At 36.9% G+C, this 23,802-nt stretch overlaps 1 protein-coding gene across 1 annotated transcript in view; it reads left to right on the top strand.

The window, feature by feature from the left end:
• VEGFC (vascular endothelial growth factor C) overlaps positions 1–13,938 on the top strand; it is a 79,155-nt gene extending 65,217 nt beyond the window's left edge. Inside the window, exons 5-7 of the mRNA XM_029226527.1 lie at positions 9,499–9,605; positions 9,909–10,242; positions 13,470–13,938. Of these exons, the coding sequence (XP_029082360.1) occupies positions 9,499–9,605; positions 9,909–10,242; positions 13,470–13,584 (556 nt within the window). The 3' untranslated portion in view covers positions 13,585–13,938. The remainder of the gene's footprint in view (positions 1–9,498; positions 9,606–9,908; positions 10,243–13,469) is intronic.
• The last annotated feature ends 9,864 nt before the right edge of the window (positions 13,939–23,802 follow it).

The raw sequence follows: 23,802 nt of genomic DNA, 5'->3' as shown, positions 1-23,802 counted from the left end.
CAGAATGTGTGATGGAGAGGATCTACAGAAGTCCAGAGAGGTCAGCAGAAGTGCAAACGCCATTCCAGGGAGGGGCTTCTTCTCTCTTTCCCTTCCAGTCGCTCAGGAACCACTAAAAGACACATGTAGGGACGTGATATTTACATCTTATATGATAGAAAGAACAGCCTGGTGGCAATGTAGTACGTGAATTAGAGAAGCAAAACAGGAGTTGGAAAAAGTGGAGAGGAAACTTCTGAAATAATCCAAGAGAGAAATAATAAGAGTGGGTACCAAGGCAGTGGAAGTGGGGATGGAAAGACATTTGAAATATAAGAAAGTATATGACTTGGCAACTGCGTGTGTGGGATGACAAAGAGGGAGAAGTTGAAGATGAAACTGCATGTATGGTATTCAAAAAGACAGGGAATACCTGTTCACGGGAAGAATGGGTTTGTAAAGGAGAATTTGGTATTTACGTGGGCACTTTGAGTTTTTGCAGCATCTCTGAGAAATCAGAGTGGAACGTTCAGCAGACAGTGGATCTGGGGCTGGGGAGACACTGGGGTGGGGGGGCATGCCCATTGGGTAGCTGCCAATAGGTAACTGGCACTCAGAGCAATTGGAAGAAATTAAACCAGCCAAGGAAAATATGAGACATAAGCAGGGAAGAGGGGCAGCAGATGACACCATGGGGAATATGAATGTTTCGGAAACTCGGAGAAATCATAGACTAGCATGAGACTGAGAGAGACCAATCAGAAAATTTAGGCATAAAAACTGGGCGAGAAATATATTACCAAATCCAAAAGATATTGCAAAAGCCAACAAGAGTTGAAGGAAAGAAGTGGTGAGAGGATCAAATATCAGAAAAAGCTTAAGAATGGTTAGGACTGACTCCATGACCTGAAGGACGTGATACAGAGATAACATATGCATTTATTAATGACCTACTATGTGCTAGGCGCAGAGAGAGAGAGGGTGAGAAAGAAAGAGGGTAAGCAAGAGAGTGAGAGAGAAAGTCTCAATTACGCATGAGAAGCTGAATCAGAGGGATCAAGTAACTTTCCCCAATGTCACACAACTAAAAATGTAGGAAAGCAGAGATTCCAACTAAATTAGGAGCCAGTTCATCCCTTTGGGGGTGCAGTCATTACTGCATTTTTAACTTCTTGAAATTAAAAACAATAACTTCAAGCATACAGTAAAGGACAAAAAAATGACATCTTTCTGCCCCAATTCAAAATTTAACAAACATTTTGTCATATTCACTTAAGATACAACCCAAAGCCCCAGTCACCGTTCTTCATCCTTGATTCCCAGAAGTAACCACTATGCAGAAATTGTACTATTCTCATTCGTGCTTTGCTATTTTTATAGCAGGTGGATGTATTAACATACCACGAGAGATTATAGGGTACACCTTTGTGTGTTTAAATTTTTGTGTTAAAATTGGGCCATTAGTTTTTGTCTCAACAGTATGTTTTATAGATGTAATCATATTGATTTCTGTAGGCCTGGTTTGTTCATTAAACAGCTGCATAGTATTCCATTGGATGGATAGATAGATAGATAGATACAGATAGAGAGATAGATAGTTTTTTCATGATTATTCTATGACATTATACTGTAGGGAAGGCAATATTCAAGCATTAGGAAAAGAATAAAATCAAAGGAGAGAGATGTCACATTTGAGAGACAAGTGCCTTGCAGTTAATTTTACCCACTGGTAAATTTATTGGTTAGTCAATTGCTTATCATTAACAATGTTCCTAAAGTTATCCTAAAGAAAATAACACGTTCTGGGGCCAATGAATAGAATCGAATAATTTAACTGGATTTAAATCTGTAAAAGCAGTAGAGATAAATTACAAAGGCAATGCTGAGACTATGCTTCTGGAGCTTTGAGCACAGCCTGCGGTGTTTTGCCTCTGTACAGGTATTGGGGAAGCATAGGGAGTTCTGTGAGTAGAGAAATGACAAGACATTGCTCACCATGGCCAAGGTACCTTGAGTTGTTTTAATGGTTAATAAAGATAGAGGATATGTATTATTTCAGCCTGATAAAGAGGCTGTATCATGGGGGAGAGTCATGTTATGGTGAGAAAGACAAAAAGGAAGGGTGAAGAAAGGTGCAAAATTTGACAAATCTAGCCTGAAGGCTAATTTGTGAGTTTGTTTACTGCCTTTATTTCTTTTACAAAAGTGTTAACAATGTTTACTAAGATACCCAGTAAAGCATACCTGCTTCTAAGAAGTTACAGTTACTCAGGTTTATTAGGGAAACTTCATTCTTGTGACAGTTCATCTGTTCAACAAACAGAGTAGATTTACAGCCACGAAAACCTTTGATTTAGAATCTGAGTGTCTTTGGACTGTTCATCTATTACAATGGATCCTTAGTCCTAATGCTTAGAAACTTGAATATCCTTGAGCTTTTCTTTTTCCCCTTTTAATTTTTCATTATTTCCCTTTTGATTTCAAGATTGTACATTGTTGCTTTACACAAAATAGAGATAAACAGAATAGCATGTTGATTTTAATAAACTATTTCAGAGCAGAAATGTGAAGGTAATTTACCTGCCAATTAAACTGTGACATAGTCTAGCACCAGTTGATCAGAAACCACCCTTTTTTTCAGCATTTTAAAACATGAATTTTTATTCTTCCCTGAAAATATCCTCTTTGCAGGTCAAGCCCTAGGTTCATATGCAATTATTTTTGAAATCTTAATTCATATGTCTATTCATCCTCTTTCCTACAAAGCTCATCATCTAAATATTGTCAAACACCTTCAAATGAGCACCTATGATATGAACTCAGGTAAGAGATTCCAGACCCTGAAGCGTACTTTTTTCCAAAAGGAAGCCAGCCATGCTGTAGAGTGTGCCTGTCTTTGGGCTGTCTGTTTCTGCTTTCTAAAAGTTAATAATGGAGAGCACAGCATCCCTGTGGCTTGCTGATTGACTGGTAGAAATGACAGCAAAATGTATATGACTGAGAAGATTTCATCAGTACATCCTCTGCGCTAGGCTGTTTCTGTAATGTTACCCATAGGTAGGGGCTATTAGATCAAAGATTTTGTGACATTTAATGTCAAGTTTACCCAGATCACATTGATGATTATTTTTAATAAATGTCCATATTATTAGACCACATCTACCAATCATCTTCTAAAAAATCTATAGACTTTTTTAGAAATTTTAGGTTTATAGAAACACTGAGCAAGAAGCCATTGCTCTCCCCCAACTAGTTCCCCTATTATTAGCATCTTTTTTTTTTTTAAATAGGTCTTTATTGGAGTATAATTAGTGTGGTACATCTGATACCATTGATGAGCCAATACTGATACATTATCAACTAAAATCCATAGTTTACTTTAGTATCTTTTTGTTGCACATTATATGGATTTTGACAAATGCATAATGACAGGTATCCACCATTATATTGTCTTACAGAATGTTTCACTGCCCTCATAACCCCTGTTCAGCCCTACTTCCCTTCCCCGAAACACTGCCCTCAACCAGTCATTTTGATGTCGTAGCGACACTCTCATGCCCTCAACACATGTTGTCATTGTTTTGGTTTTGCTTTTTTGTTGAGATGTGACTGTGATGAGATAATGAGACCAGTGGCTATCGAAGGACATTTTTACTGAATTCCTGGTTACTATTTTATCATTTCTCTGTTCTGATTCTGTTAGTTTGAGTTAAATATAGCAATAAAAACTGACAAACTGACCAATAGAGTAACTGCTAGATTTCCATTGTTTCAACCTACCGTACCTCTCTCAACCTTGTATATCCAACCAAATCCAAAAAGTTTAAAAATTTAAAAAAGGCAGCCACCTAGGCTTCTAGACTTCTCCCAGCCTCCTGTGCTGCTGTGCTCTGGTTCTAGTGACCATCCAACTCAAAAACAAGCACTCCTGCACGCAGCTAGCCAAGCAATGACTACATGGCATAACCCGTGCTTTATACCCAAGTCTTAGATGGTAGCTGGGTGGTTGTATATAGCAGGTTACTGCTTTAAAACAATCATTTATATTCGCACAAAAAGTGAAAGATTAGATTTCTAAGCCCACTTTTTATACTAATGCAACGATTGTATTAGCCTTTCACTTATTAAGTCTAGAAAAATTAGTAAAACTATGGATTTTCATTAATCAGACATAATTACTATTTTTATTTTATATCTTAACAAACCCAACTCCATCCACTGTTCTTCCAGTCACAAGCAAAATAGTAACATAAGCAGACGTAAGCACAAATGAACATGAAATCAAAAAAAATCAATACCAGGTATGATAAATATATGCGTTTTATTTAGATATATTTCTGTTAAACATGTTCCTTTTTTAAAGCAATTTATATAGAGCCTTTAAAATGACTATAATTCTGATTTCTACCCATAGTACTGAAGAAGCTACTTAATAACATTCACTTTCAAGGCCATTTTTACTTAACCACTTTTCATTTGATATTTACCACTCTTGCAAAAATATAAGCAAATCAACATCTGTGTAGATTGCTGAGTGTATTCAAGGGCCACGCATGATGAACTCAAGATGAACACAACAATTCAAAGACTTTTGGAATAAAATTGTTGAAACCAGGGCGCTGGTTTTACCCAGGGCTCTGTGGCTCTGATAACGAGAGAATATATTTGCCCCCCCACCTCCTATGCTGAGAGCAATCTTGAGCAAAAAGGGTCTGGATTGATATTAACCCATAATGTATTACAGGTCTGAGTGATGTTGATCATAGTGGGCGAAATTCAAACGACATCAGCAGTTGGCCGTTAGGAAATCAAAACCCTATTTTGAGTTTTTTCAAAATTAATTATGTAGTCAGAATTCCCCTTACGGTTTTCATAATGGAGTACAAGAACATCTTATTGAATGTCCAACTGAATGACGTAAAGCTCCTTGGAGCTTGTAGTACATGCTTTCAAACTAATATTACTGGATCACACACCACTTTTAACAAGACTTAGCAAAGGATAGCTATTTGAAGAACACACCTGTGGACTATAGATGCCACATGATCAGCAGAATTTTAATCTGCTGGGATGTTGTAAAGACACCTTATTAAAAGAGCTTCCAATGAGATTAATTGATTAACAGCACAGTTCATCTCCATAGAAAGAATTTGCTTTTTAAAGAAGTCATTGAGTGCTACAAGTTGAATTAGTATTCAATTAATGTCAACATTCATTTTGAGCAACCTATGAAATATTTTTAAAGAGATACTTAGTAAATTATATCAATAAGCATTTTAATATAAATCAAGATGCAGTTCATTTTTTCCACTTAGAAATATATTACCAAGATGATAGTTATTAGTTATTTCAGCTCAGCTCTAACTAATGCCAAATAAATGTGGTAGTATGTCTTCATTCCTTAATTATTGATTTGGAGAGTCAGGGAATTTCGAGTATATAAAAACCCGAGTGCCAAAAAGTAGAGATGAGAGTCCAAAACATAGGATGCACAAAATAGCCTACTACAATGTTCAGTGCACAAGAGCTAGTAATTATTACCCAATGTGTAGAATTTAACCTATTTGGAGCAGATTAATCTTTTAGCATTTCGAAAGGAAGATCAATGGCAAAATAAGATTGATTTAATCATTAAATTCGTTGTTCTCTAACACATAAACCGTTAAATTTTTGTTCCCCGGTTTTTTGTGGGTTTTTTTGGTAACGCTATTTATTTATTTATTTATTGGCTGTGTTGGGTCTTCGTTGCTGCGCGCGGGCTTTCTCTAGTTGCGGCGAGCGGGGGCCACTCTTCATCGCGGTGCGCGGGCCTCTCACTATCGCTGCCTCTCTTGCTGCGGAGCACAAGCTCCAGACGCGCAGGCTCAGTAGTTGTGGCTCGCTGGCCTAGTTGCTCCGCAGCATGTGGGATCTTCCCAGACCAGGGCTCGAACCCGTGTCCCCTGCATTGGCAGGCAGATTCTCAACCACTGCACCACCAGGGAAGCCCTGTTCCCTGGTTTTAATTAGCAAAAAGCAATAGCTACCAAACCAGCCAAGTGAAGTTTTGAAACAATTAATGAAGTAATTCCTAGAAAAGCATCTTTATCCTCCATACAAATGATAAGCAGGATTGTGGATGTGTTAGTGTGTGTAGGGATGGGAAAGGAAAAGTAGGAAAGTTAACCTATTTACATATGATTCTCAACATAAATTACTTCACAAATAATGGCACAATGTTCTGCTTTTCTATGCAAACAAAATGTGTCTTTGAATCAATAGGTTTTATAAATACAGTATACAAGATAACTAATTTATAAAATTTTAAAATATGTTTACACACATTAATATTCAGAACTCAAAGAGAAATTTCAGTAGGATAAAAAGGCTTTGGAAATTAAGATGTGTAGAAGGTAAGTAAATTGTGCTAAATCTTCTATCCACCATGAAAGCATTTCCTTTCATTCTAACATAACAATATTTTGGAAATTATGTCTCCCATCTTTTCACATGAGAAGCTTTAAACACTTAGAAGATGCTATTCACTTTTAGAGCAGGGAACTTGAAGTAATTATAAAAATATATTCTATCCAAATATGCTTTTTTATTGAAGTATAGTCAAATATATGTTTCTTTAATTAAGTCGTATCTTACCAGGATTCCAAATTTCAGCATTGAATTGTGTGTTAACACTGATGAGTAGAAGTTTTTTTTTATTTTTGGCAAAGCTTCTGAAGCTATAGTTTTCTAGAAATTTAAGTTTTAAGAATATTAGAAATTAAAATATTTAATTCACTTTGAGCAAACCATAATTAGTTGGCAATAAAAGTTTATGTTGGCAAAACATTTCAGGTATAACATAATTGAAAGTGTTATTCTGAAGGCCGTATTTTTATCAAGAACATTCAAAAGCAAAAGAACTATGAAATCACTATTTAATTCTATAAAACTAGGCAAGGCACCTTCTTGTTTTTTATGACACTTCCAGAAATGTCATTTCCTACATTCATTTCTACACACAGTCCATACTTTTGAATTCATACTTCTGAAGATATGAAATATTAGAGAGAAAACTATATTTTTCCTCACTACATAAGAGAGAGGAAATTGTTTTTGCTTCATACCTGTTTGGGATAAGCAATTTTGCATACATATTTATACTTAAGCACAGACACATTAACACATACTCCTGCAGTTGAAGATTTTATCTTTCACCAACCTCCCTTAGGCTAGTGATGGAGATTATTCTTGACACTTCCCATTTAAATAGCTTAGATGTGTTTTGTCTACTTTAATGACTGTAACTAAAACAAATACATCTGGCATTGCAACCGTCTATACACAAACACACATACACCACACATGTGGGAGACAGGGAGGTTGTGTGTGGGGGTTGTATATGCATATTTATACACACGTATCTGTCCATGCACATTACATACATTTCAAAAATATTTATATGCATATATATATATAATTGAAATAAAGTTGCAGAAAACATTCTTTACCACGTGCACTCTAGTAGTTCATATTTTATTATATGCTATTCTTTTATATTTTAAAAATGCATTTCCCAGCCCATATAATTGAGCTCAAGATCCACTAATGGGTTGCTGCTAACAGCTGGAAAAACACTGGCTTAAGTAACGGCAGTATAAATCACATATTGGCAAAATTAAAGATGCTTTTCTACTGCGACCACAACAGCACTGTACCCACCTGATACCAACATGGTATCAGGAATGTATTACTTAAACGACATATACGTCAATGTTGGGACAGCGTAGCCAGAATGGTTTCATCATCATTGATAGACAGAAGAGTGACTTGAGTTTCATGAGCCAGGATTAATTGCATTGCTGTTATACACTTACACATAACTGCTGCTTATTTGATGGAAGGCTGCTAAAGTTTTGGGTAGGATGTAAATTTAAAAACACAATGATACTATTTTGGCAAATTGATAAATACTGTCTAGATTTTATGTGGAACAGAAACATGTTCATGACTTCCCAAGAAAATAATGACAAAAATATGTAATGAGTAGAGATTTGCTCTCAGGGATACCTCAAATTATTAGGAAAGTATAATGTTCTCCAGGAAATATTATTCAGTGAAAAAGCAAGGTCTGGAACAGTGTATAAGGGATGCTATCTTCTGTGTAAAAAAATAAGAAAAAAATACATACATATAGACTTACATCTTTTCTTTGCAAAAAGAAACACTGACGTTATAAACCAAAAGTTACGAAAACAGCATGCTGGAGATACGAATCCAAAAGACCTCTGAATATACTTTTTCTCATAATTTTAACTCTGATGATCACATAAATGTTTTCCACTTTCAAAATAATGAGTTGAAAAGAAAAAACATGTAGTATTTGCAGGATAAAGCAAATATCTCAATATATACTTATATTTAAGCAAAGATGGTTAGAAACCAAGATTTTAATGGAAGTTATTAGTTGAAGTCAAAGGACTAAATTTAAAAGCCCAGTAATGTTCAATTGGATTTGGAAATAGCTCTATGAACTTTTCTCCCTAAAAATATGTACAGGTATTTCTTAAGATCAATAACCTATGCCCCCAAATATGATAATGCTCTTTTCCAAAAAAGAGAATTAGGGCTCCCTGAAGGGATGGCTGATCCAGGCATGGGGGAGAAATCGGGCAACATGAGTGTATGGCATCTGTTCATCCCAGAAAGCAGAGAAGCTGGAAAAATAAAGGGGTCATGCCATACAGGCACCAACACGAAGGGGTCCCAGTTAGGCAACAGTGAGACAATGGGCACATCAAAGGAGCATTTGAAGCCCATATGTTCAGATTTTTAGTTAAATAAATAAGGAAGAGAGAAGGAGGAAGGGAAGGAAAAACTAGAATAACAACAAAGAACATGAACATGGTCTTTGATTCCTTTCTGTGGAGCGAGGAGTGGGAAATCTGTATTAATGGACGCTTTACAGCTATGGGCATCTGTGCTTCAGAAATAAAGCCGTAAAGGTGCATGTATAAGGATGTTTCCTGTAGAACTGTTTGAAAAAGCCGTAAATTGGAAGAAACTCCAATGACTACCAATAGGAGATTAATAAAATAAATAATAGTACATCCATTTATGGACTACGATGCAGCCAGTAAAAACGATGGAGCGAACTTCATGAAGTGACATATAAAGAGGTCCATAAATTGTTTAATGGAAAAAGGAAATTTCAGAATAGTATAAAAGGCTTTATCCCATTTTTTCATGAAGTAAAACAGTATGTGATTTTACAAATAAATGTATTTGCCTTAAAAAGATAGAAATCTGGAATGAATGATATAAGACCATTCCACTAACAGCGGTGACCTCTGGGATTAGAATTTGACAGCACCTGTGGGTGGGAGCAGTTTGAGAGGGAATGTTTGCATTTCATTTTATATATTCTTACGTCATCTTAGTGCTTTTTTACAAGCATTGTTGATTTTGTAACACGTAGGTAAGAAAAGAGATGATCCCTTCCATGTAACAATTATTCTCTTGCTTAACCCATCTCTCCCACAGATGCCAGGCTGCAAACAAGACCTGCCCCACAGATTACATATGGAATAATCACATCTGCAGATGCCTGGCTCAGCAAGATTTTATTTTTTCCTCTAATGTTGGAGACGGTAAGCCAAATGCTGTATTAAAGACTAAATGTCTCTATTTTGATTAACAAATATTGTAATATTAAAATCACATGTACAATATTCATTTTCATGCTTTGAAATCACTCACTACAAAATAGGACACTTTCTGCTTTGTATTGGTATTATTTTGAAATTCTTTGTAAAGGAACCTACCTGTGTGTGTGCACAACCCTTTAATGAACAACATGGAAATGAAAACACTTTTAAAGGCTTTTTATTGTTTCCCACCACACCCAGCACCAAGTAAGGGATAGTAAAGATGTCCTGACTGTGTTTATCTAGACTCTGCAGACGGATTCCATAACATCTGTGGGCCCAACAAGGAGCTGGATGAAGAGACCTGTCAGTGCGTCTGCAGAGGGGGGCTTTGGCCTTCCAGCTGTGGACCCCACAAGGAACTGGACAGAAACTCATGCCAGTGTGTCTGTAAAAACAAACTCTTCCCCAACTCGTGTGCGGCCAACAGAGAATTTGACGAAAACACATGCCAGTGCGTATGTAAAAGAACCTGCCCAAGAAATCAACCCCTAAACCCTGGAAAATGTGCCTGTGAATGTACAGAAACTCCACAGAAATGTTTCTTGAAAGGAAAGAAGTTTCAGCATCAAACATGCAGGTAAGAAATCTTCATAAACAGTATTCATTTCTCTTACTGGAAATAGTTTTCTCAACGTAAAGCAGTTTTCTCAACCAAGATATTGGTTCTTTGTTAGAATGGAACTAGTTAAGTTCTGGAATATGAATTCTGATATTTGTAACCAATGCTAAATTTTTGTGAGACTTTGCCCCCCAGAAATAAGGTGGGAGTCCTGGGAACCAAAACCAGATCCAAGCTCAGAATGCACTAAATCCTTGTTCCAGAGACTAAGGTAGTAGCTCTCCACATGAGTTAGAGAACAGATGCAAAGGACAGTCACTTGTGGAGCATTTTCAAAATATATCCAGGTAGCGCACACCTGCCCCCAACAAAATGATGATGCCATCAGATGTAATTTTGTACAGCTGTTCTAAGTGCAGAAAGTGTGCAAGCTTTACAAAGGATAGGATGATACCGTTTACTGTGGAATTGTATCTAGAAATGAAAATAGTTAAGCTAAGTATAATATTTAATGGAATCAGAGAAATAAATTAATACGTTGTTCAAGGTTACTCAAGACATTCCTTAAACCTGATTCTGCTCCCTTCTTCACCAGAAAAAAATGAGTCTCTTGGACTCAAACACTTTCAGTGTTAAGCCTTGAACCTCTTCCTCTTTGATCTGAGAATAAGCCAGACCTGTGCTTTTGACATTTGCTCCCACTCTCCTTCAGCATCTCGCTCCACCAATCACGCCCTCTCCCTTCCATACCTTCAATGTCCTCAACTCTAGTGTTCGTCCCCCTCAATTTTTTCTATTTTATTGGCATCTCACTGCGATTTTGAGCATTCTGTAGCAACCAAGCTCTGTCCTTGTCTTCTGAGTTGCACCAAGACCAGGCATTTGGCATTTGTCTGTTCACCTCTTTCATCTCTCATTTATTCAACCAACTGGAACCTGGTTTATGCCCTAATATTCCACGATCAAGTTCAGTAGACCCTTCATTGTCAAATCCGATGGACAATTTGGTCTTTCTGTAAAACTGTCCTTTCCGTAGTTTCTCTTTAGGCTCTCCTCTGTTTTGAGGGAGACAACATTGTTCTTTCCTGGTTGTCCTTTAGGTTTTCTGACCACTTGCTGTCCATCACTGGAGTTCTCACTGGGTTCTCTTTTCCACCCACTCTTTACAGATGGTGATAACACCCTTTCAACAGATGGTTATTCACACAACTTAAAACTTCATTTACATTTATTTATTTACAATTATTTATAATTGTAAATAACTACAATTTATTTACATTTATTTACAATTTAGTATCTGCATGAATACTTCCATTTATCTACAGTTTAGTATCTGCATGAATGTTCATCATTACCTTTATCTTCAGTAAATAAAGTATCCTTCTTTTTGATTCTCAAGAGTTTGTATTCCCACTTCAGTTTATCTTTCTGATGATTTGTCCACACTAACATGTTAGCTAGTGCATGAGGAGACTTCCATGAATCTAGGTATCTCATTAATGACTTTTATTTTCTTCCATTATCATTTCAGAAGACCTGATAGGAATCCTTGTTTTTCCTCTTTAGAATATTCTGGGCAATGATATTTCAATTTTACTTGCATATCCTACTCTAATCACCAAAAGGATATTTCAAAAATGCAGAATATAGATACTAAATCTTATTAAAGATCATGAAACCATTTTTTCATATTGAATCTGAGTGAACCCAGTATACATTGAAAAACCTGAAATTTTTGTTTACATAAAACTAACCAGCTGGGCTTCCCTGGTGGTGCAGTTGTTGAGAGTCCGCCTGCCAATGCAGGGGACATGGGTTCGTGCCCCGGTCCGGGAAGATCCCACATGCCGCGGAGCGGCTGGGCCCGTGAGCCATGGCCGCTGAGCCGGAGCCTGCACTCTGCAACGGGAGAGGCCACAACAGTGAGAGGCCTGCGTACCGCAAAAAAAAAAAAAAACAAAAAACTAACCAGCCATAGTTGTCTACAGAATTCTTATATTAAGTTAGTAGAAAAGATTTCTGTCATTGTATTTCTCCTCATCGCATACCTTGTTCCTTAATGGCTTTCTATTTACTAACTCTCTCCCCATGTTCATTTTTCTAAGTGTATAATTCCAGGTTTTATGCATATACTGAAGCGAAAAAAAAGATAGTTTAATATTTTGAAAATATATATACTCCTCATTTTCTCTTCATATTTATTCCAAAATTGTGGCAGGCAGAGTGTACATTCTGTGGTTCACTGCCTTAATCAGCAACTTACATGGATCACTGAGAATTGTATCTCTTTGGTAAAGGCATTCCAGTGGCCTTGTAATAATGTAATTGTATTTAGAACTGAAAATAAATAAGTAACATTCTAACTAGATATGCTTTCTTTTCTGGAGTAAAAGAAGTGCTGTTTCAAAATCACATCTGTAGTATTTCTGTGGTGCATGTTTGATCTCCAGGTCACCTTGCATTTTTCTTGCATTATATCCATCCCCACTGCCACATGTTACGTATACTCATCCTCCAGAAAAATCCTTCAAAGATAGCTCCCATTCACTGGAGCAACAGGGCTGCTGATGTGATTGGCTGCTGGGTCGTTTGTCCTTTTGCCACTACTAGAAACTGGACATCTGGGGTAGGAGGAAAGGGACCCTCACAGTGAATACTGTCCCTCCCAGTGCCTTCCCCCAGACCGCAGTTTTCACATGGAGCCCAGGTGGAGGAGGGAGGCTGAGCCACTCTCGTGCAGCCAGCCAGCTGCCAGTCTAGGCAGGTCAAGAGTGAGGATGGGGCCCTCACTGTGGACCACAGTCCTGCCAGAATGGCTGGGTTTAATCGCTCCAAAGTCTGGGTTCCAAACGAGTCCCAGAGTCTTGTGAATTCTGCCATGCTCACGTGATCACGCTAAATCGGCAGACCTTAAATATTCACTTCCAAAATTTCTGTTTTATGTTACTTTCATCTACAAAGCACAGAGCACCTCAGAAGAACTAATGCTAACAACACCTCATTCTTCCATTCGTTATTTCTGCAAGCAAGACTCTTTCTTTTTTTTTTTAGGTTTTTCCATTCCTCTTAAATTTGGTAATTCCAGGCACAAACTTCAGCAATTTATAAACTGGAGAACAATTTTATGATAAAATGAGTAACTCTGTTCTAGTTTGGAACTTAGAAAAACACAAAAGTGCATTTGTAGCTTAACAAATTCATCTCCTTGGTCTTTAACAAAAGTCTGTCCTTCTTTGTTCCCCTAGTTGTTACAGACGACCGTGTACAAATCGAGTGAAGCATTGTGAGCAGGGACTTTCATTTAGTGAAGAAGTATGTCGCTGTGTCCCTTCATATTGGAAAAGACCACATATGAACTAAGATTGTATCTTTTCTGGTTCGTCATTTTTCTATCATGGGAAAACGGTGTTGCCATGTTAGAACTATGGGCACAGAGACTTTGTGGGACTGAACCATGTGGATAATGTTACAGAAATGGACTGGAGCGCATCTGCAAAAGACCTCTTTAAAAGACTGGTTTTCTGCCAATGACCAAACAGCTGAGGTTTTTCTCTTGTGATTTTAAAAAAGAATAATGACTATATAATTTATTTCCACTAAAAATATTGTTTCTGCATCCATTTTTATAGCAATAACAATTGGTAAAGCTCACTGTGATCAATATTTTTATATCATGCAAAATATGTTTAAAATAAAATGAAAATTGTATTATAAGCTGGTAAGTTGAGTCCATTACCATCTTACGCCATCAGCAAAACTTGATATTATGAAAACTGTCATCTCCCCCTGCCCTTTCCCCTTTTCTCTAATTGGATGTCAGATTTTGACTGCTGTATGATCCTGGAAAAAAAAGTTTCAGAGGGACAGAGGTTGCTATTAATTTTATTTAAATTCATCTCTTAATATATTTAATGAGTAGAAATGTTTTAGCACATGACACTTTTGAATTTATATCCAAATGAATCAATAGAAAACATATCATGCTTAGCATGGTTATGCAGTTGAAAGTTATTCAGTGCCCTTGGAGCATTCAGACTCTTAACCTGATATAATAGCTCTCAGTACATATTAAAATGGCTTTAAAATATTTTTCTTAAGAAGAATCTTTCCATCTATTTAATTTCTTCTGACCAGCTAAATACTTTTTATAAGCTGAAGTGCTCCTACCCAATACATATAAAATAAATTGGAAATGACATTTAAATGCTCAAAGGTGCGAAAAAGGAAACCTTTCAGTCACACAATTAAAGCACTTGTTTTGTTTTCTTTAAAAAGGCAGCACACTCAAATTTCTTTTTCTGGGAACAAATATTTTGCCTACATAAATGCAACCACATAAGTGGTTGGCTTGTTGACAGAGTATTGATTATTTGCTCGTAGGACATGGCTACTAGCAAATAAAAATACATAGCTACTAGCAAATACATGAAAATAAGTAGTCCTGAAAGGAAAAAAAAGAATCTATAAAGTTATGTAAAAATGGCTTTTAAAACTTGCAAATTTAATATAACAAAAACATTTTAAATGGTATAGGTGACTACCCAGTACAGTACAAAATATTAGTATCTATATGTTTTGCTACAAAATAATTTATTTTTTATAATATTTGATTAGAAAGTCGATGCCCTAAAAATGTTGAAACACTGTTTTCAATACTGACTTTTAAAACAATGTTACATGCAAGGTTTACTGAATTACAGGTACGTACTCTGCACAACTTTAACATCTCGTTCATAAAGTCAGATTGTTTTTTACGTACTGGGAAAATGAAGTAGTCTTTTGAAATTCTCTCATTATACATTTATGGACCATCTTTGTGTTTTTTAAGTAAAGGTGAATCTGAAGCCTGTAGGCAGAAAATATATGAAAATATGCATTGTACAATCTATGAACCAGCTACGGTCTGGGTAATTTTCAAACTTGAGAACAGCAAAAACAAACAAACGAACACAAAAACACAACAGCAGTAGCAACAACAATAATAATGAAACAAAAGCAAAAGATAAGTATATTTGCCAACAGCTATAGTTTTATCAAAATTTCCCCAACAGAACAAATTAGGGAGTCATTACAAAAGGAAGAATGGAATCATAATAAACAATATCTCTCCACCTGCTGGGGAGGCACAATCCCTTGGTGCATAAAATGGTCACCAGCTATACAATTCAACTGAGATCCAATTTAATAATTTTTCACCACATTTCAGCCAAGAATGTAAGCAAACAAACATTATATAATCTGTTATGTTGATCTAGTATCAATCATTTTTAGTCTTGATACATTTTAAATATATTAATTTTTTTTAGATAATGCAGAAAAAGTCTATTCTAAGTTTCCAGTGAGCCCCCTGAGGCCATGTAGAGAATATTAGGATCTGATATAATGACCGTTACAAGTTATCAGCTTAAAAAAAATCTAAACTATGTGTTGACAATTGGTTTCTCAGAATATATGGGTAAGCCAAAGAAATCACTAGACCAAAATATAAAGCGTGAGGCATGCCAGAAAAAATAACATGTAATTTGTCCCTGGAGATGTAATAATTTTGATGAAAGGCGAAAGTAACATCAACAAAGACAATATACTTTGCCAGAGATTCTTGCAAACAATTTTATATGGACCATAAAAATCTCACTTCACTACATTATAATAATTGAGATTCTGTGGTACTCGTTAAGAAAGTGGACTAGAGATCAAGCTAAACGGTGATTTAAAATATTAGCAAATAGGATTCAGCAAGAAGCTAAAATAGACAGAATTTTCATAAACTCTGCAAGAGTCTCCAACTACCAATTGGTCAAATCTCAAGGATAAAGATGAGAAAACACTGGAAGCTTGCAGCAACAGTTACTATATCCAAATCTTGAAAAGTTTATAAACAGAATTTTATGTCTAGAAACCTAACACTGTATACTCTGTTTAAAAGACTCATGGAACAAAATATTTTGGTAAGCGGTTATAAGATTTAGCTTCCATATCTTTTTTTCTTTTTCTTTTTTGGAAGTGGGTTTTGACATTTGCTAACTGCTTGAGTGAAACAGACTCATTATTAGAATTTCTAAAAATAAATTTTGTCCTCCATACCCATACTGCTCAAAGCAGAAATCTGAGGGGTGACCACCAGTGGCATACCCCGGGTACACTTCTTTAAGAGGAGGGATAAAGGTCACTCACTTACCTCCACACAGTCCAGGCTTCCTCCAGGGGTACCCTGCTCTGCGGGAATTTTATTCAATGAGTGTGAGAGAGAAACAGACCCAACAGGTGAGAGAGATCACATTGAAGCACTTGTTTTGGCATTTTGCCAAAGTTTATGCCCCTCCTTATGTGGTCAAGTTTCTATATTAACTTCCCCAGGAAGTGCCATGGCAAAGAGCTGAACCAAGGTCCTGTGGCTCCACTTTGTCTACATTTCTACACCGTTTCCCAAGATATGAGCTCCCATTAGCAGATTTTTCAAAGGATGCTTTTTAGGGACTTTACCTTTTGAACTGAAAATGAGAATAACGTAAAAAATAGTATTGCCCACCACTGCAACAGAAGAGAGTGTGTTGACATGTCTGATTTTTTATCTAGAGGAATTGTAGAAAGTTCTGAATAAATCCAATGATTGTATCCTAAAGAAGCATAGAGTCCACCCAGAGAACTGTCTAAGGAAGTCCATGACACGTACATTATAAAGTAAGTACTGGTTTATATGTTCGTGTTTGAATTTTTAATATATTGGCTATTTTTTTAAGTGGAGAATAGCTATCTGTTAACTTGTGGAAGTGTAAATGGGGTTTGATGGTTTGAAAAAAATTTTTAAACCAAAGTTTCACACGCTCTTTTGTCTTCATTCCGTAGCCAACAACTAATTGCTTTAAAAAAAAAAGCATTCTGTAAGAAAAGGATCACTGGACTGGGAATCGAAAGCCAGGTTTTTAATCCGACTTTTCTGCTTTGTCCTTGAGCAAGTCACCAAAATCTTCTGAGTCTCAGCTTCTTAATCTGTGAAAAGAAGGAGTTGAATTAAATTGTGCAGGATGTCCAACTCTGAAGTTACAAACTTTGTACTAAACTACATACAGAGTGGGGCAAAAAAAGAAAAAAGAACATTTTAGAGAACTTCAGGGAAGCCCCACTCCTGTGATTAGTGACCCCATTAAGAGGAAATATTAATCTTTTAAAAGTGTTTCATAGGGCTTCCCTGGTGGCGCAGTGGTTGAGAGTCCGCCTGCCGATGCAGGGGACACGGGTTCGTGCCCTGGTCTGGGAAGATCCCACATGCTGCGGAGCGGCTGGGCCCGTGAGCCACAGCCGCTAGCCTGCACGTCCAGAGCCTGTGCTCCGCGATGGGAGAGGCCACTACAGTGAGAGGCCCGCATACCACAAGAAAAAAAATAAAAATAATAAAATGCCTAGGAATAAACCTACTTAAGGAGACAAAAGCCCTTATGCAGAAAACCATAAGACACTGATGAAAGAAATTAAAGATGATACAAACAGATGGAGAGAAATACCATGTTCTTGGATTGCAAGAATCAACATTGTAAAAATGACTATACTACCCAAAGCAATCTATAGGTTCAATGCAATCCCTATCAAACTACCAATGGCATTTTTCACAGAACTAGAACAAAAAACTGCACAATTTGTATGGAAACACAAAAGACCCTGATTAGCCAAAGCAGTCTTGAGAAAGAAACACGGAATTGGAGGAATCAGGCTCCTGGACTTCAGACTATACAAAGCTACAGTAATCACGACGGTACGGTACTGACACAAAACCAGAAATACAGATCAATGGAACAGGATAGAAAGCCCAGAGATAAACCCACACACATATGGTCACCTTATCTTTGATAAAGGAGGCAAGAGTATACAATGGAGAAAAGACAGCCCTTCAATAAGTGGTGCTGGGGAAACTGGTCAGCTACATGTCAAAGAATGAAATTAGAACACTCCATAACACCATACACAAAAATAAACTCAAAATGGATTAAAGACCTAAATGTAAGGCCAGAAACTATAAAACTCTTAGAGGAAAACATAAGCATAACACTCTATGACATAAATCACAGAAAGATACTTTTTGACCCGCCTCCTAGAGAAATGGAAATAAACACAAAAATAAACAAATGGGACCTAATGAAACTTAAAAGCTTTTGCACAGCAAAGGAAACCATCAACAAGATGAAAAGACAACCCTCAGAATGGGAGAAAATATTTGCAAACAAAGCAACTGACAAAGGGTTAATCTCCAAAATATACAAGCAGCTCATGCAGCTCAATATCAACAAAACAAACAACCCAATCCAAAAATGAGCATAAGAACTAAATAGACATTTCTCCAAAGAAGATATGCAGACTGCCAACAAACACATGAAAGGATGCTCAACATCACTAATCATTAGAGAAATGCAAATCAAAACCACAATGAGGTATCGCCTCACACCAGTCAGAATGGCCATCATCAAAATACCTACAAACAATAAATGCTGGAGAGGGTGTGGAGAAAAGGGAACCCTCTTGCACTGTTGGTGGGAATGTAAATTGATACAGCCACTATGGAGGACAGTATGGAGGTTCCTTAAAAAACTACAAATAGAACTACCATATGACCCAGCAATCCCACTACTGGGCATATACGCTGAGAAAACCATCATTCAAAAAGAGTCATGTACCACAATGTTCATTGCAGCTCTATTTACAATAGCCAGGACGTGGAAGCAACCTAAGTGTCCATCGACAGATGAATGGATAAAGATGTGGCACATATATACAATGGAATATTACTCAGCCATAAAAAGAAATTGAGTTATTTGTAGTGAAATGGATGGACCTAGAGACTGTCATACAGAGTTAAGTAAGTCAGAAAGAGAAAAATAAGTTCTGTATGCTAACGCATATATATGGTATCTAAAAAAAAAAAAAAAAAGGTTCTGAAGAACCTTTGGGCAGGACAGGAATAAAGACATAGAGAATGCACTTGAGGACACGGGGAGGGGGAAGGGTAAGCTGGGACAAAGTGAGAGAGTGGCATGGACATATATACACTACCAAATGTAAAATAGATAGCTAGTGGGAAGCAGCCACATAGCACAGGGAGATCAGTTCGGTGCTTTGTGACCACCTAGAGGAGTGGGATAGGGCGGTTGGGAGGGAGACACAAGAGGGAGGAGATATGGGGATGTATGTATATGTATAGTTTGTTCACTTTGTTATAAAGCAGAAACTAACATACCATTGTAAAGCAATTAAATTCCAATAAAGATATTTAAAAAAATACATAAAAATATCAAATCAAATGTTGTACATCTGAAACTTACACAAAGTTATATGTCAATTATATCTCAATAAAGCTGAGAAAAAAAGAAACGAAATTGAGTTATTTGTAGTGAGGTAGATGGACCTAGAGTCTGTCATACAGAGTAAAGTAAGTCAGAAAGAGAAAAACAAATACCGTATGCTAACAGATATATATGGAATCTTAAAAAATGGTTCTGAAGAACCTAGGGGCAGGACAGGAATAAAGACACAGATGTAGAGAATGGACTTGAGGATATGGGGAGGGGGAAGGGAAAGCTGGGATGAAGTGAGAGAGCGGCATGGACATATATACACTACCAAATGTAATATAGATAGCTAGTGGGAAGCAGACGCATAGCACAGGGAGATCAGCTCGGTGCTTTGTGACCACCTAGAGGGTTGGGATAGGGAGGGTGGGAGGGAGATGCAAGAGGGAGGAGATATGGGGATATATGTATGGGGATATATGTATGCGTATAGCTGATTCACTTTGTTATAAAGCTGAAACTAACACACCCTTGTAAAGCAATTATCCTCCAATAAAGATGTTAAAAAAAAAAAAGATTCAACTTTCAGGTGATACTTTTATTTTACTGTAACCATATAAAGCTCTTCTCTAATGACTCACTCTGCACACATCAGGGAACTCAGCTGGTCCTGAAATAAAACACTCATCCATATGAATTTCAATCCGGCAACCACAAAACCTTGCAGATTATATTTCCAAGTTTGAAGGTGGCTGGATACCCAAAATTCTAAGCAATCTTATCATTTTGGAAAAATTCCTACATGTAGGGATAACAGTATTTCAAAACTATATTTAAATAATTACCGAGTAAAGTTGTACATATCTCATTTTATCAACATAAAATACAAAAAATAATAGATTGATCAAAATCAACCATCCTAATGGAAGTTCATTTGGTCTAGTAGTTTGAATCTTTACTGTCCTCAAAAGCTATAAGACCACTTGACCTCACTAAGCCACAGTTCCTTAATCCACATTGATATCAGTGTTGCTGTTCAGATTCAATGCAACAGTGTATGTGAAGACCATAGATTTTGCATATAACGTGTGCTCAGTAAACATTTATCATTCATTGTGTGTGTATATGTTTTGGAGTTAGGCATATCATAAGGTGATAATCTACTTCATTTTCCCCATATTTGTTTACTCCTTTGCAGAAAGGTCAATTCCATTAGTCAGATTCCACAAGATCGTTCCTTTTAGAATCTGCGCTTGCTTTAGGTAGGTGCAAGGTGCGTGAGGAAGGATCAGAGAAAAAAATCACAATTCTGGATTTTGAGGAGCAAATTTTATGTTGCAGGATGGAAGACGCAAGACTACAGATAATATGAAATAAAAATTCACATAAAAATATCTATTATAAGCTATTATGTCTATCTATAACACAATTTAGGTGGCCTGTTATACGGTCCAAACATAATCATTATGGTACACTGTGTATATTTTTATGACTATTTTCATGAATATACAAAACTGGGATCATATGATTTAAATAGATTTGTTTCATGGATGTAGTGCGTAATTTTTGTGTATACTTTTTTCTTTTACAATGTTTCAAATTTGTGTGACCGCATAACAGCACAGCTGAACAAAAATTTTCATGGTTCTATTACATTTGAACATTAATTTGCTTATAATTTTCACTCTTACCATTACAGTCATTATCAGCAGTTCTTTATGCATTTTTTGTCATAGCTCTGTGTCCTTAGGCTGCCTCCTCTTTGTAGAACCTATGGGTCAAAGGCATTAATCTTTTAGGGATCTTGATACATAGTCCCAATATTGCCTTCTGGAAAGATTGTTGCCTTAGGAACTCTCACTACCATTTTGAGAGCTTTAATAAATTTCCATCACAACTCAACTAATATTATCTTTAAAAGAATCTCAGCTAATTTTTAGGTTAAAAGGGTAACTTATTTTAATTTGTAGTTCTTTTGATCAATAGGGAGGTAGAATATACTTCCCTATGTTAACAAATCATTTCCCTGTGACAGTCCTCTTCAGTCTTTGTCAATTTGTATCAGGTTGCTCTACTTATCAAATTGTATGAACTTTTAAAACAGTAATACTATTTAAATTTTTTTTTTAATTTTCTTTATTTTTTGGGCTGCGTCAGGTCTTCATTGCCGTGCAAGGCCTTCTCTCTATTGGTGGCGTGCATGCTTTCTCTCTCTAGTTGTGGCGCATGGGCTCCAGAGCACGTGGGCTCTGTAGTTTGTGGCACGCGGGCTCTCTCACTGAGGCATGTGAGCTCAGTAGTTGTGGCTCACAGGCTTAGTTGCCCCGCGGCATGTGGGATCTTATTTCCCCAACCAGGGATCGAACCCGCGTCCACTGCATTGGAAGGCGGATTCTTTACCACTGGACCACCAGGGAAGTCCCCTATTTAAATTTTGACTTTTCTGCTTGTTCATATATTTTTTTTTCCTTGTTTGCTGTTGGCCTGGTCATGTAGTTTATGTTGTCTCTCTGTACAAAAATTTTATGGAGTCAAACCATTTTTTTCTATCTGCTCTTTTCATTTCATTTATGTTAAGCCTCCTTCCCTTTGCAGTAGTCAGAAGATATTTCAGGATTATGAAAATGATGGAGAAAATGGTATTGTTAATCACACAGAGGAATAGCTACAAGGCACCATAAGACTGGAGCTGGGATAAGAGCTAAATCTGTGCTTTCTCAGAGAGAGGAAATTCACTACAGACAAGTCTGACTTCAAGCCTCTTTTCTTTCCAAGGCTCTACAAGAATGGCATTTGACTGTCCTGGTCAGCACATTCAGATGCTCCTTAGGATTGTAACTTCAGTGCTAATGTCACTGGACATGCTTTGTTCCTAGGATATAAAATTCCTAGGGTAGTAGAATACCTGGTAGAAGGAAGTAAAACTATCTAGAGGAGGAAACAAACTTACAAGTAAGATTGCAGAGAATCTATGACATAAATGTTAATTATTTCATCTTAGAAAAAAATCTTATTATAAAAAACTAAATGGTTCCTTAATGGTAGCATTTACAAAAGTTAACTTTTTAAACCATCAGAAACTTATTTTAGTGTATGGCTTAATTTAACTTTTGCCCCAATTATTTAGTCAATTGCCCTACTGGTATTTTTGAATAATTATTTCCTTGGGAGGAGTGAGTAAGTGTGTGTGTGTGTGTGTGTGTGTGTGTGTGTGTGTGTGTGCATGTGTGTTCTTATTCTATGTATCCGTTATATATTCTTTTCTTATGCACTCTTGGTTGCTTCTAAGGCCACGGACTTTTTTTATCCACCTGTTTTTGATTCTTTCATCAGTGCTCTGAGATTTTTAGATACAACAGGTGTCTCTCCTTTCTCTTCCTTTGCCTAATTTTCTTAGCTCCTGAAAATGACAGGGATTCTATCTCCTAAGACATGCTATCAATCACCCCACAACTTCCCTGACTGGTATTCTGGAAATTATAATCTCAGAAAGATGTATAAAGATGGAGAAAGGGGAGAATATTAGCCTAGTCACCTCGAAATTACCATCAAGACGTAAGAGGAGAGCTGCCTAGGGCCTTGGTGATCTCTCAAACCAACTGTCACACTATGGGATAATTACAGCATGACTTTCTATTTTATTCAGTTCCACCTGACTGCATTATTTCAGAAGGCAAAAGACAGCTTTTTTTAAAAAAAATCTAACTATTCAACCCTCTAGTTTGGGTAAATTCTTCCCAGACACCACCTATCATGTGTCATTCTTCAGTGGTCTTCATAAGAATTTTATTACAAAGTTGAGGGGAATGATGAACTCCTAGAGGGCAGGTGGTATTTCATCCCCGAGTCCCACTGCCTCTTAAGACCTTAATGTTCGTGGAACACAATTATTGGAAGAAGTCACCTCTTACAATGTGTCTTCTTGACATGCCAAGGATGAACATGCCTGAACTTGGAAACGGCCTTAACCACTTCTGTACGGGAGGGACACTTGCAGGTGGTTACAGGACTGATACCAGAGCTTGTCACCACCCACCAGGTAAAGCTCAAGGAAACCTTGTGAACGCCTTTTCTCCTAAGAAATATATAAGACTACTTCTTCCTCTCTAATGGCATTTTGGGTTGTTGGCCTTTAGACATAAATATAAAACCTCTCTGTTAAAGTAAAAATAATTTGGGTGGGAGGAAAGTTAGGAGTGGGGGAAATGGCACCCTCTGAATGAAAATGTTAACAGAACCTCAATGGAAATGTTTTTGTCAAATTATATACACTCTTTGGCATTAACTTTGGTAGTAGGTA

The sequence above is a fragment of the Monodon monoceros genome, unplaced genomic scaffold (assembly GCF_005190385.1).
Source record: "Monodon monoceros isolate NGI ecotype Baffin Bay Population unplaced genomic scaffold, NGI_Narwhal_1 Super_Scaffold_17, whole genome shotgun sequence".
Lineage (NCBI taxonomy): Eukaryota > Metazoa > Chordata > Mammalia > Artiodactyla > Monodontidae > Monodon > Monodon monoceros.
The sequence above is the reverse complement of the archived record's forward strand: the minus strand, read 5'-3'. Positions and strand labels throughout refer to the sequence as shown.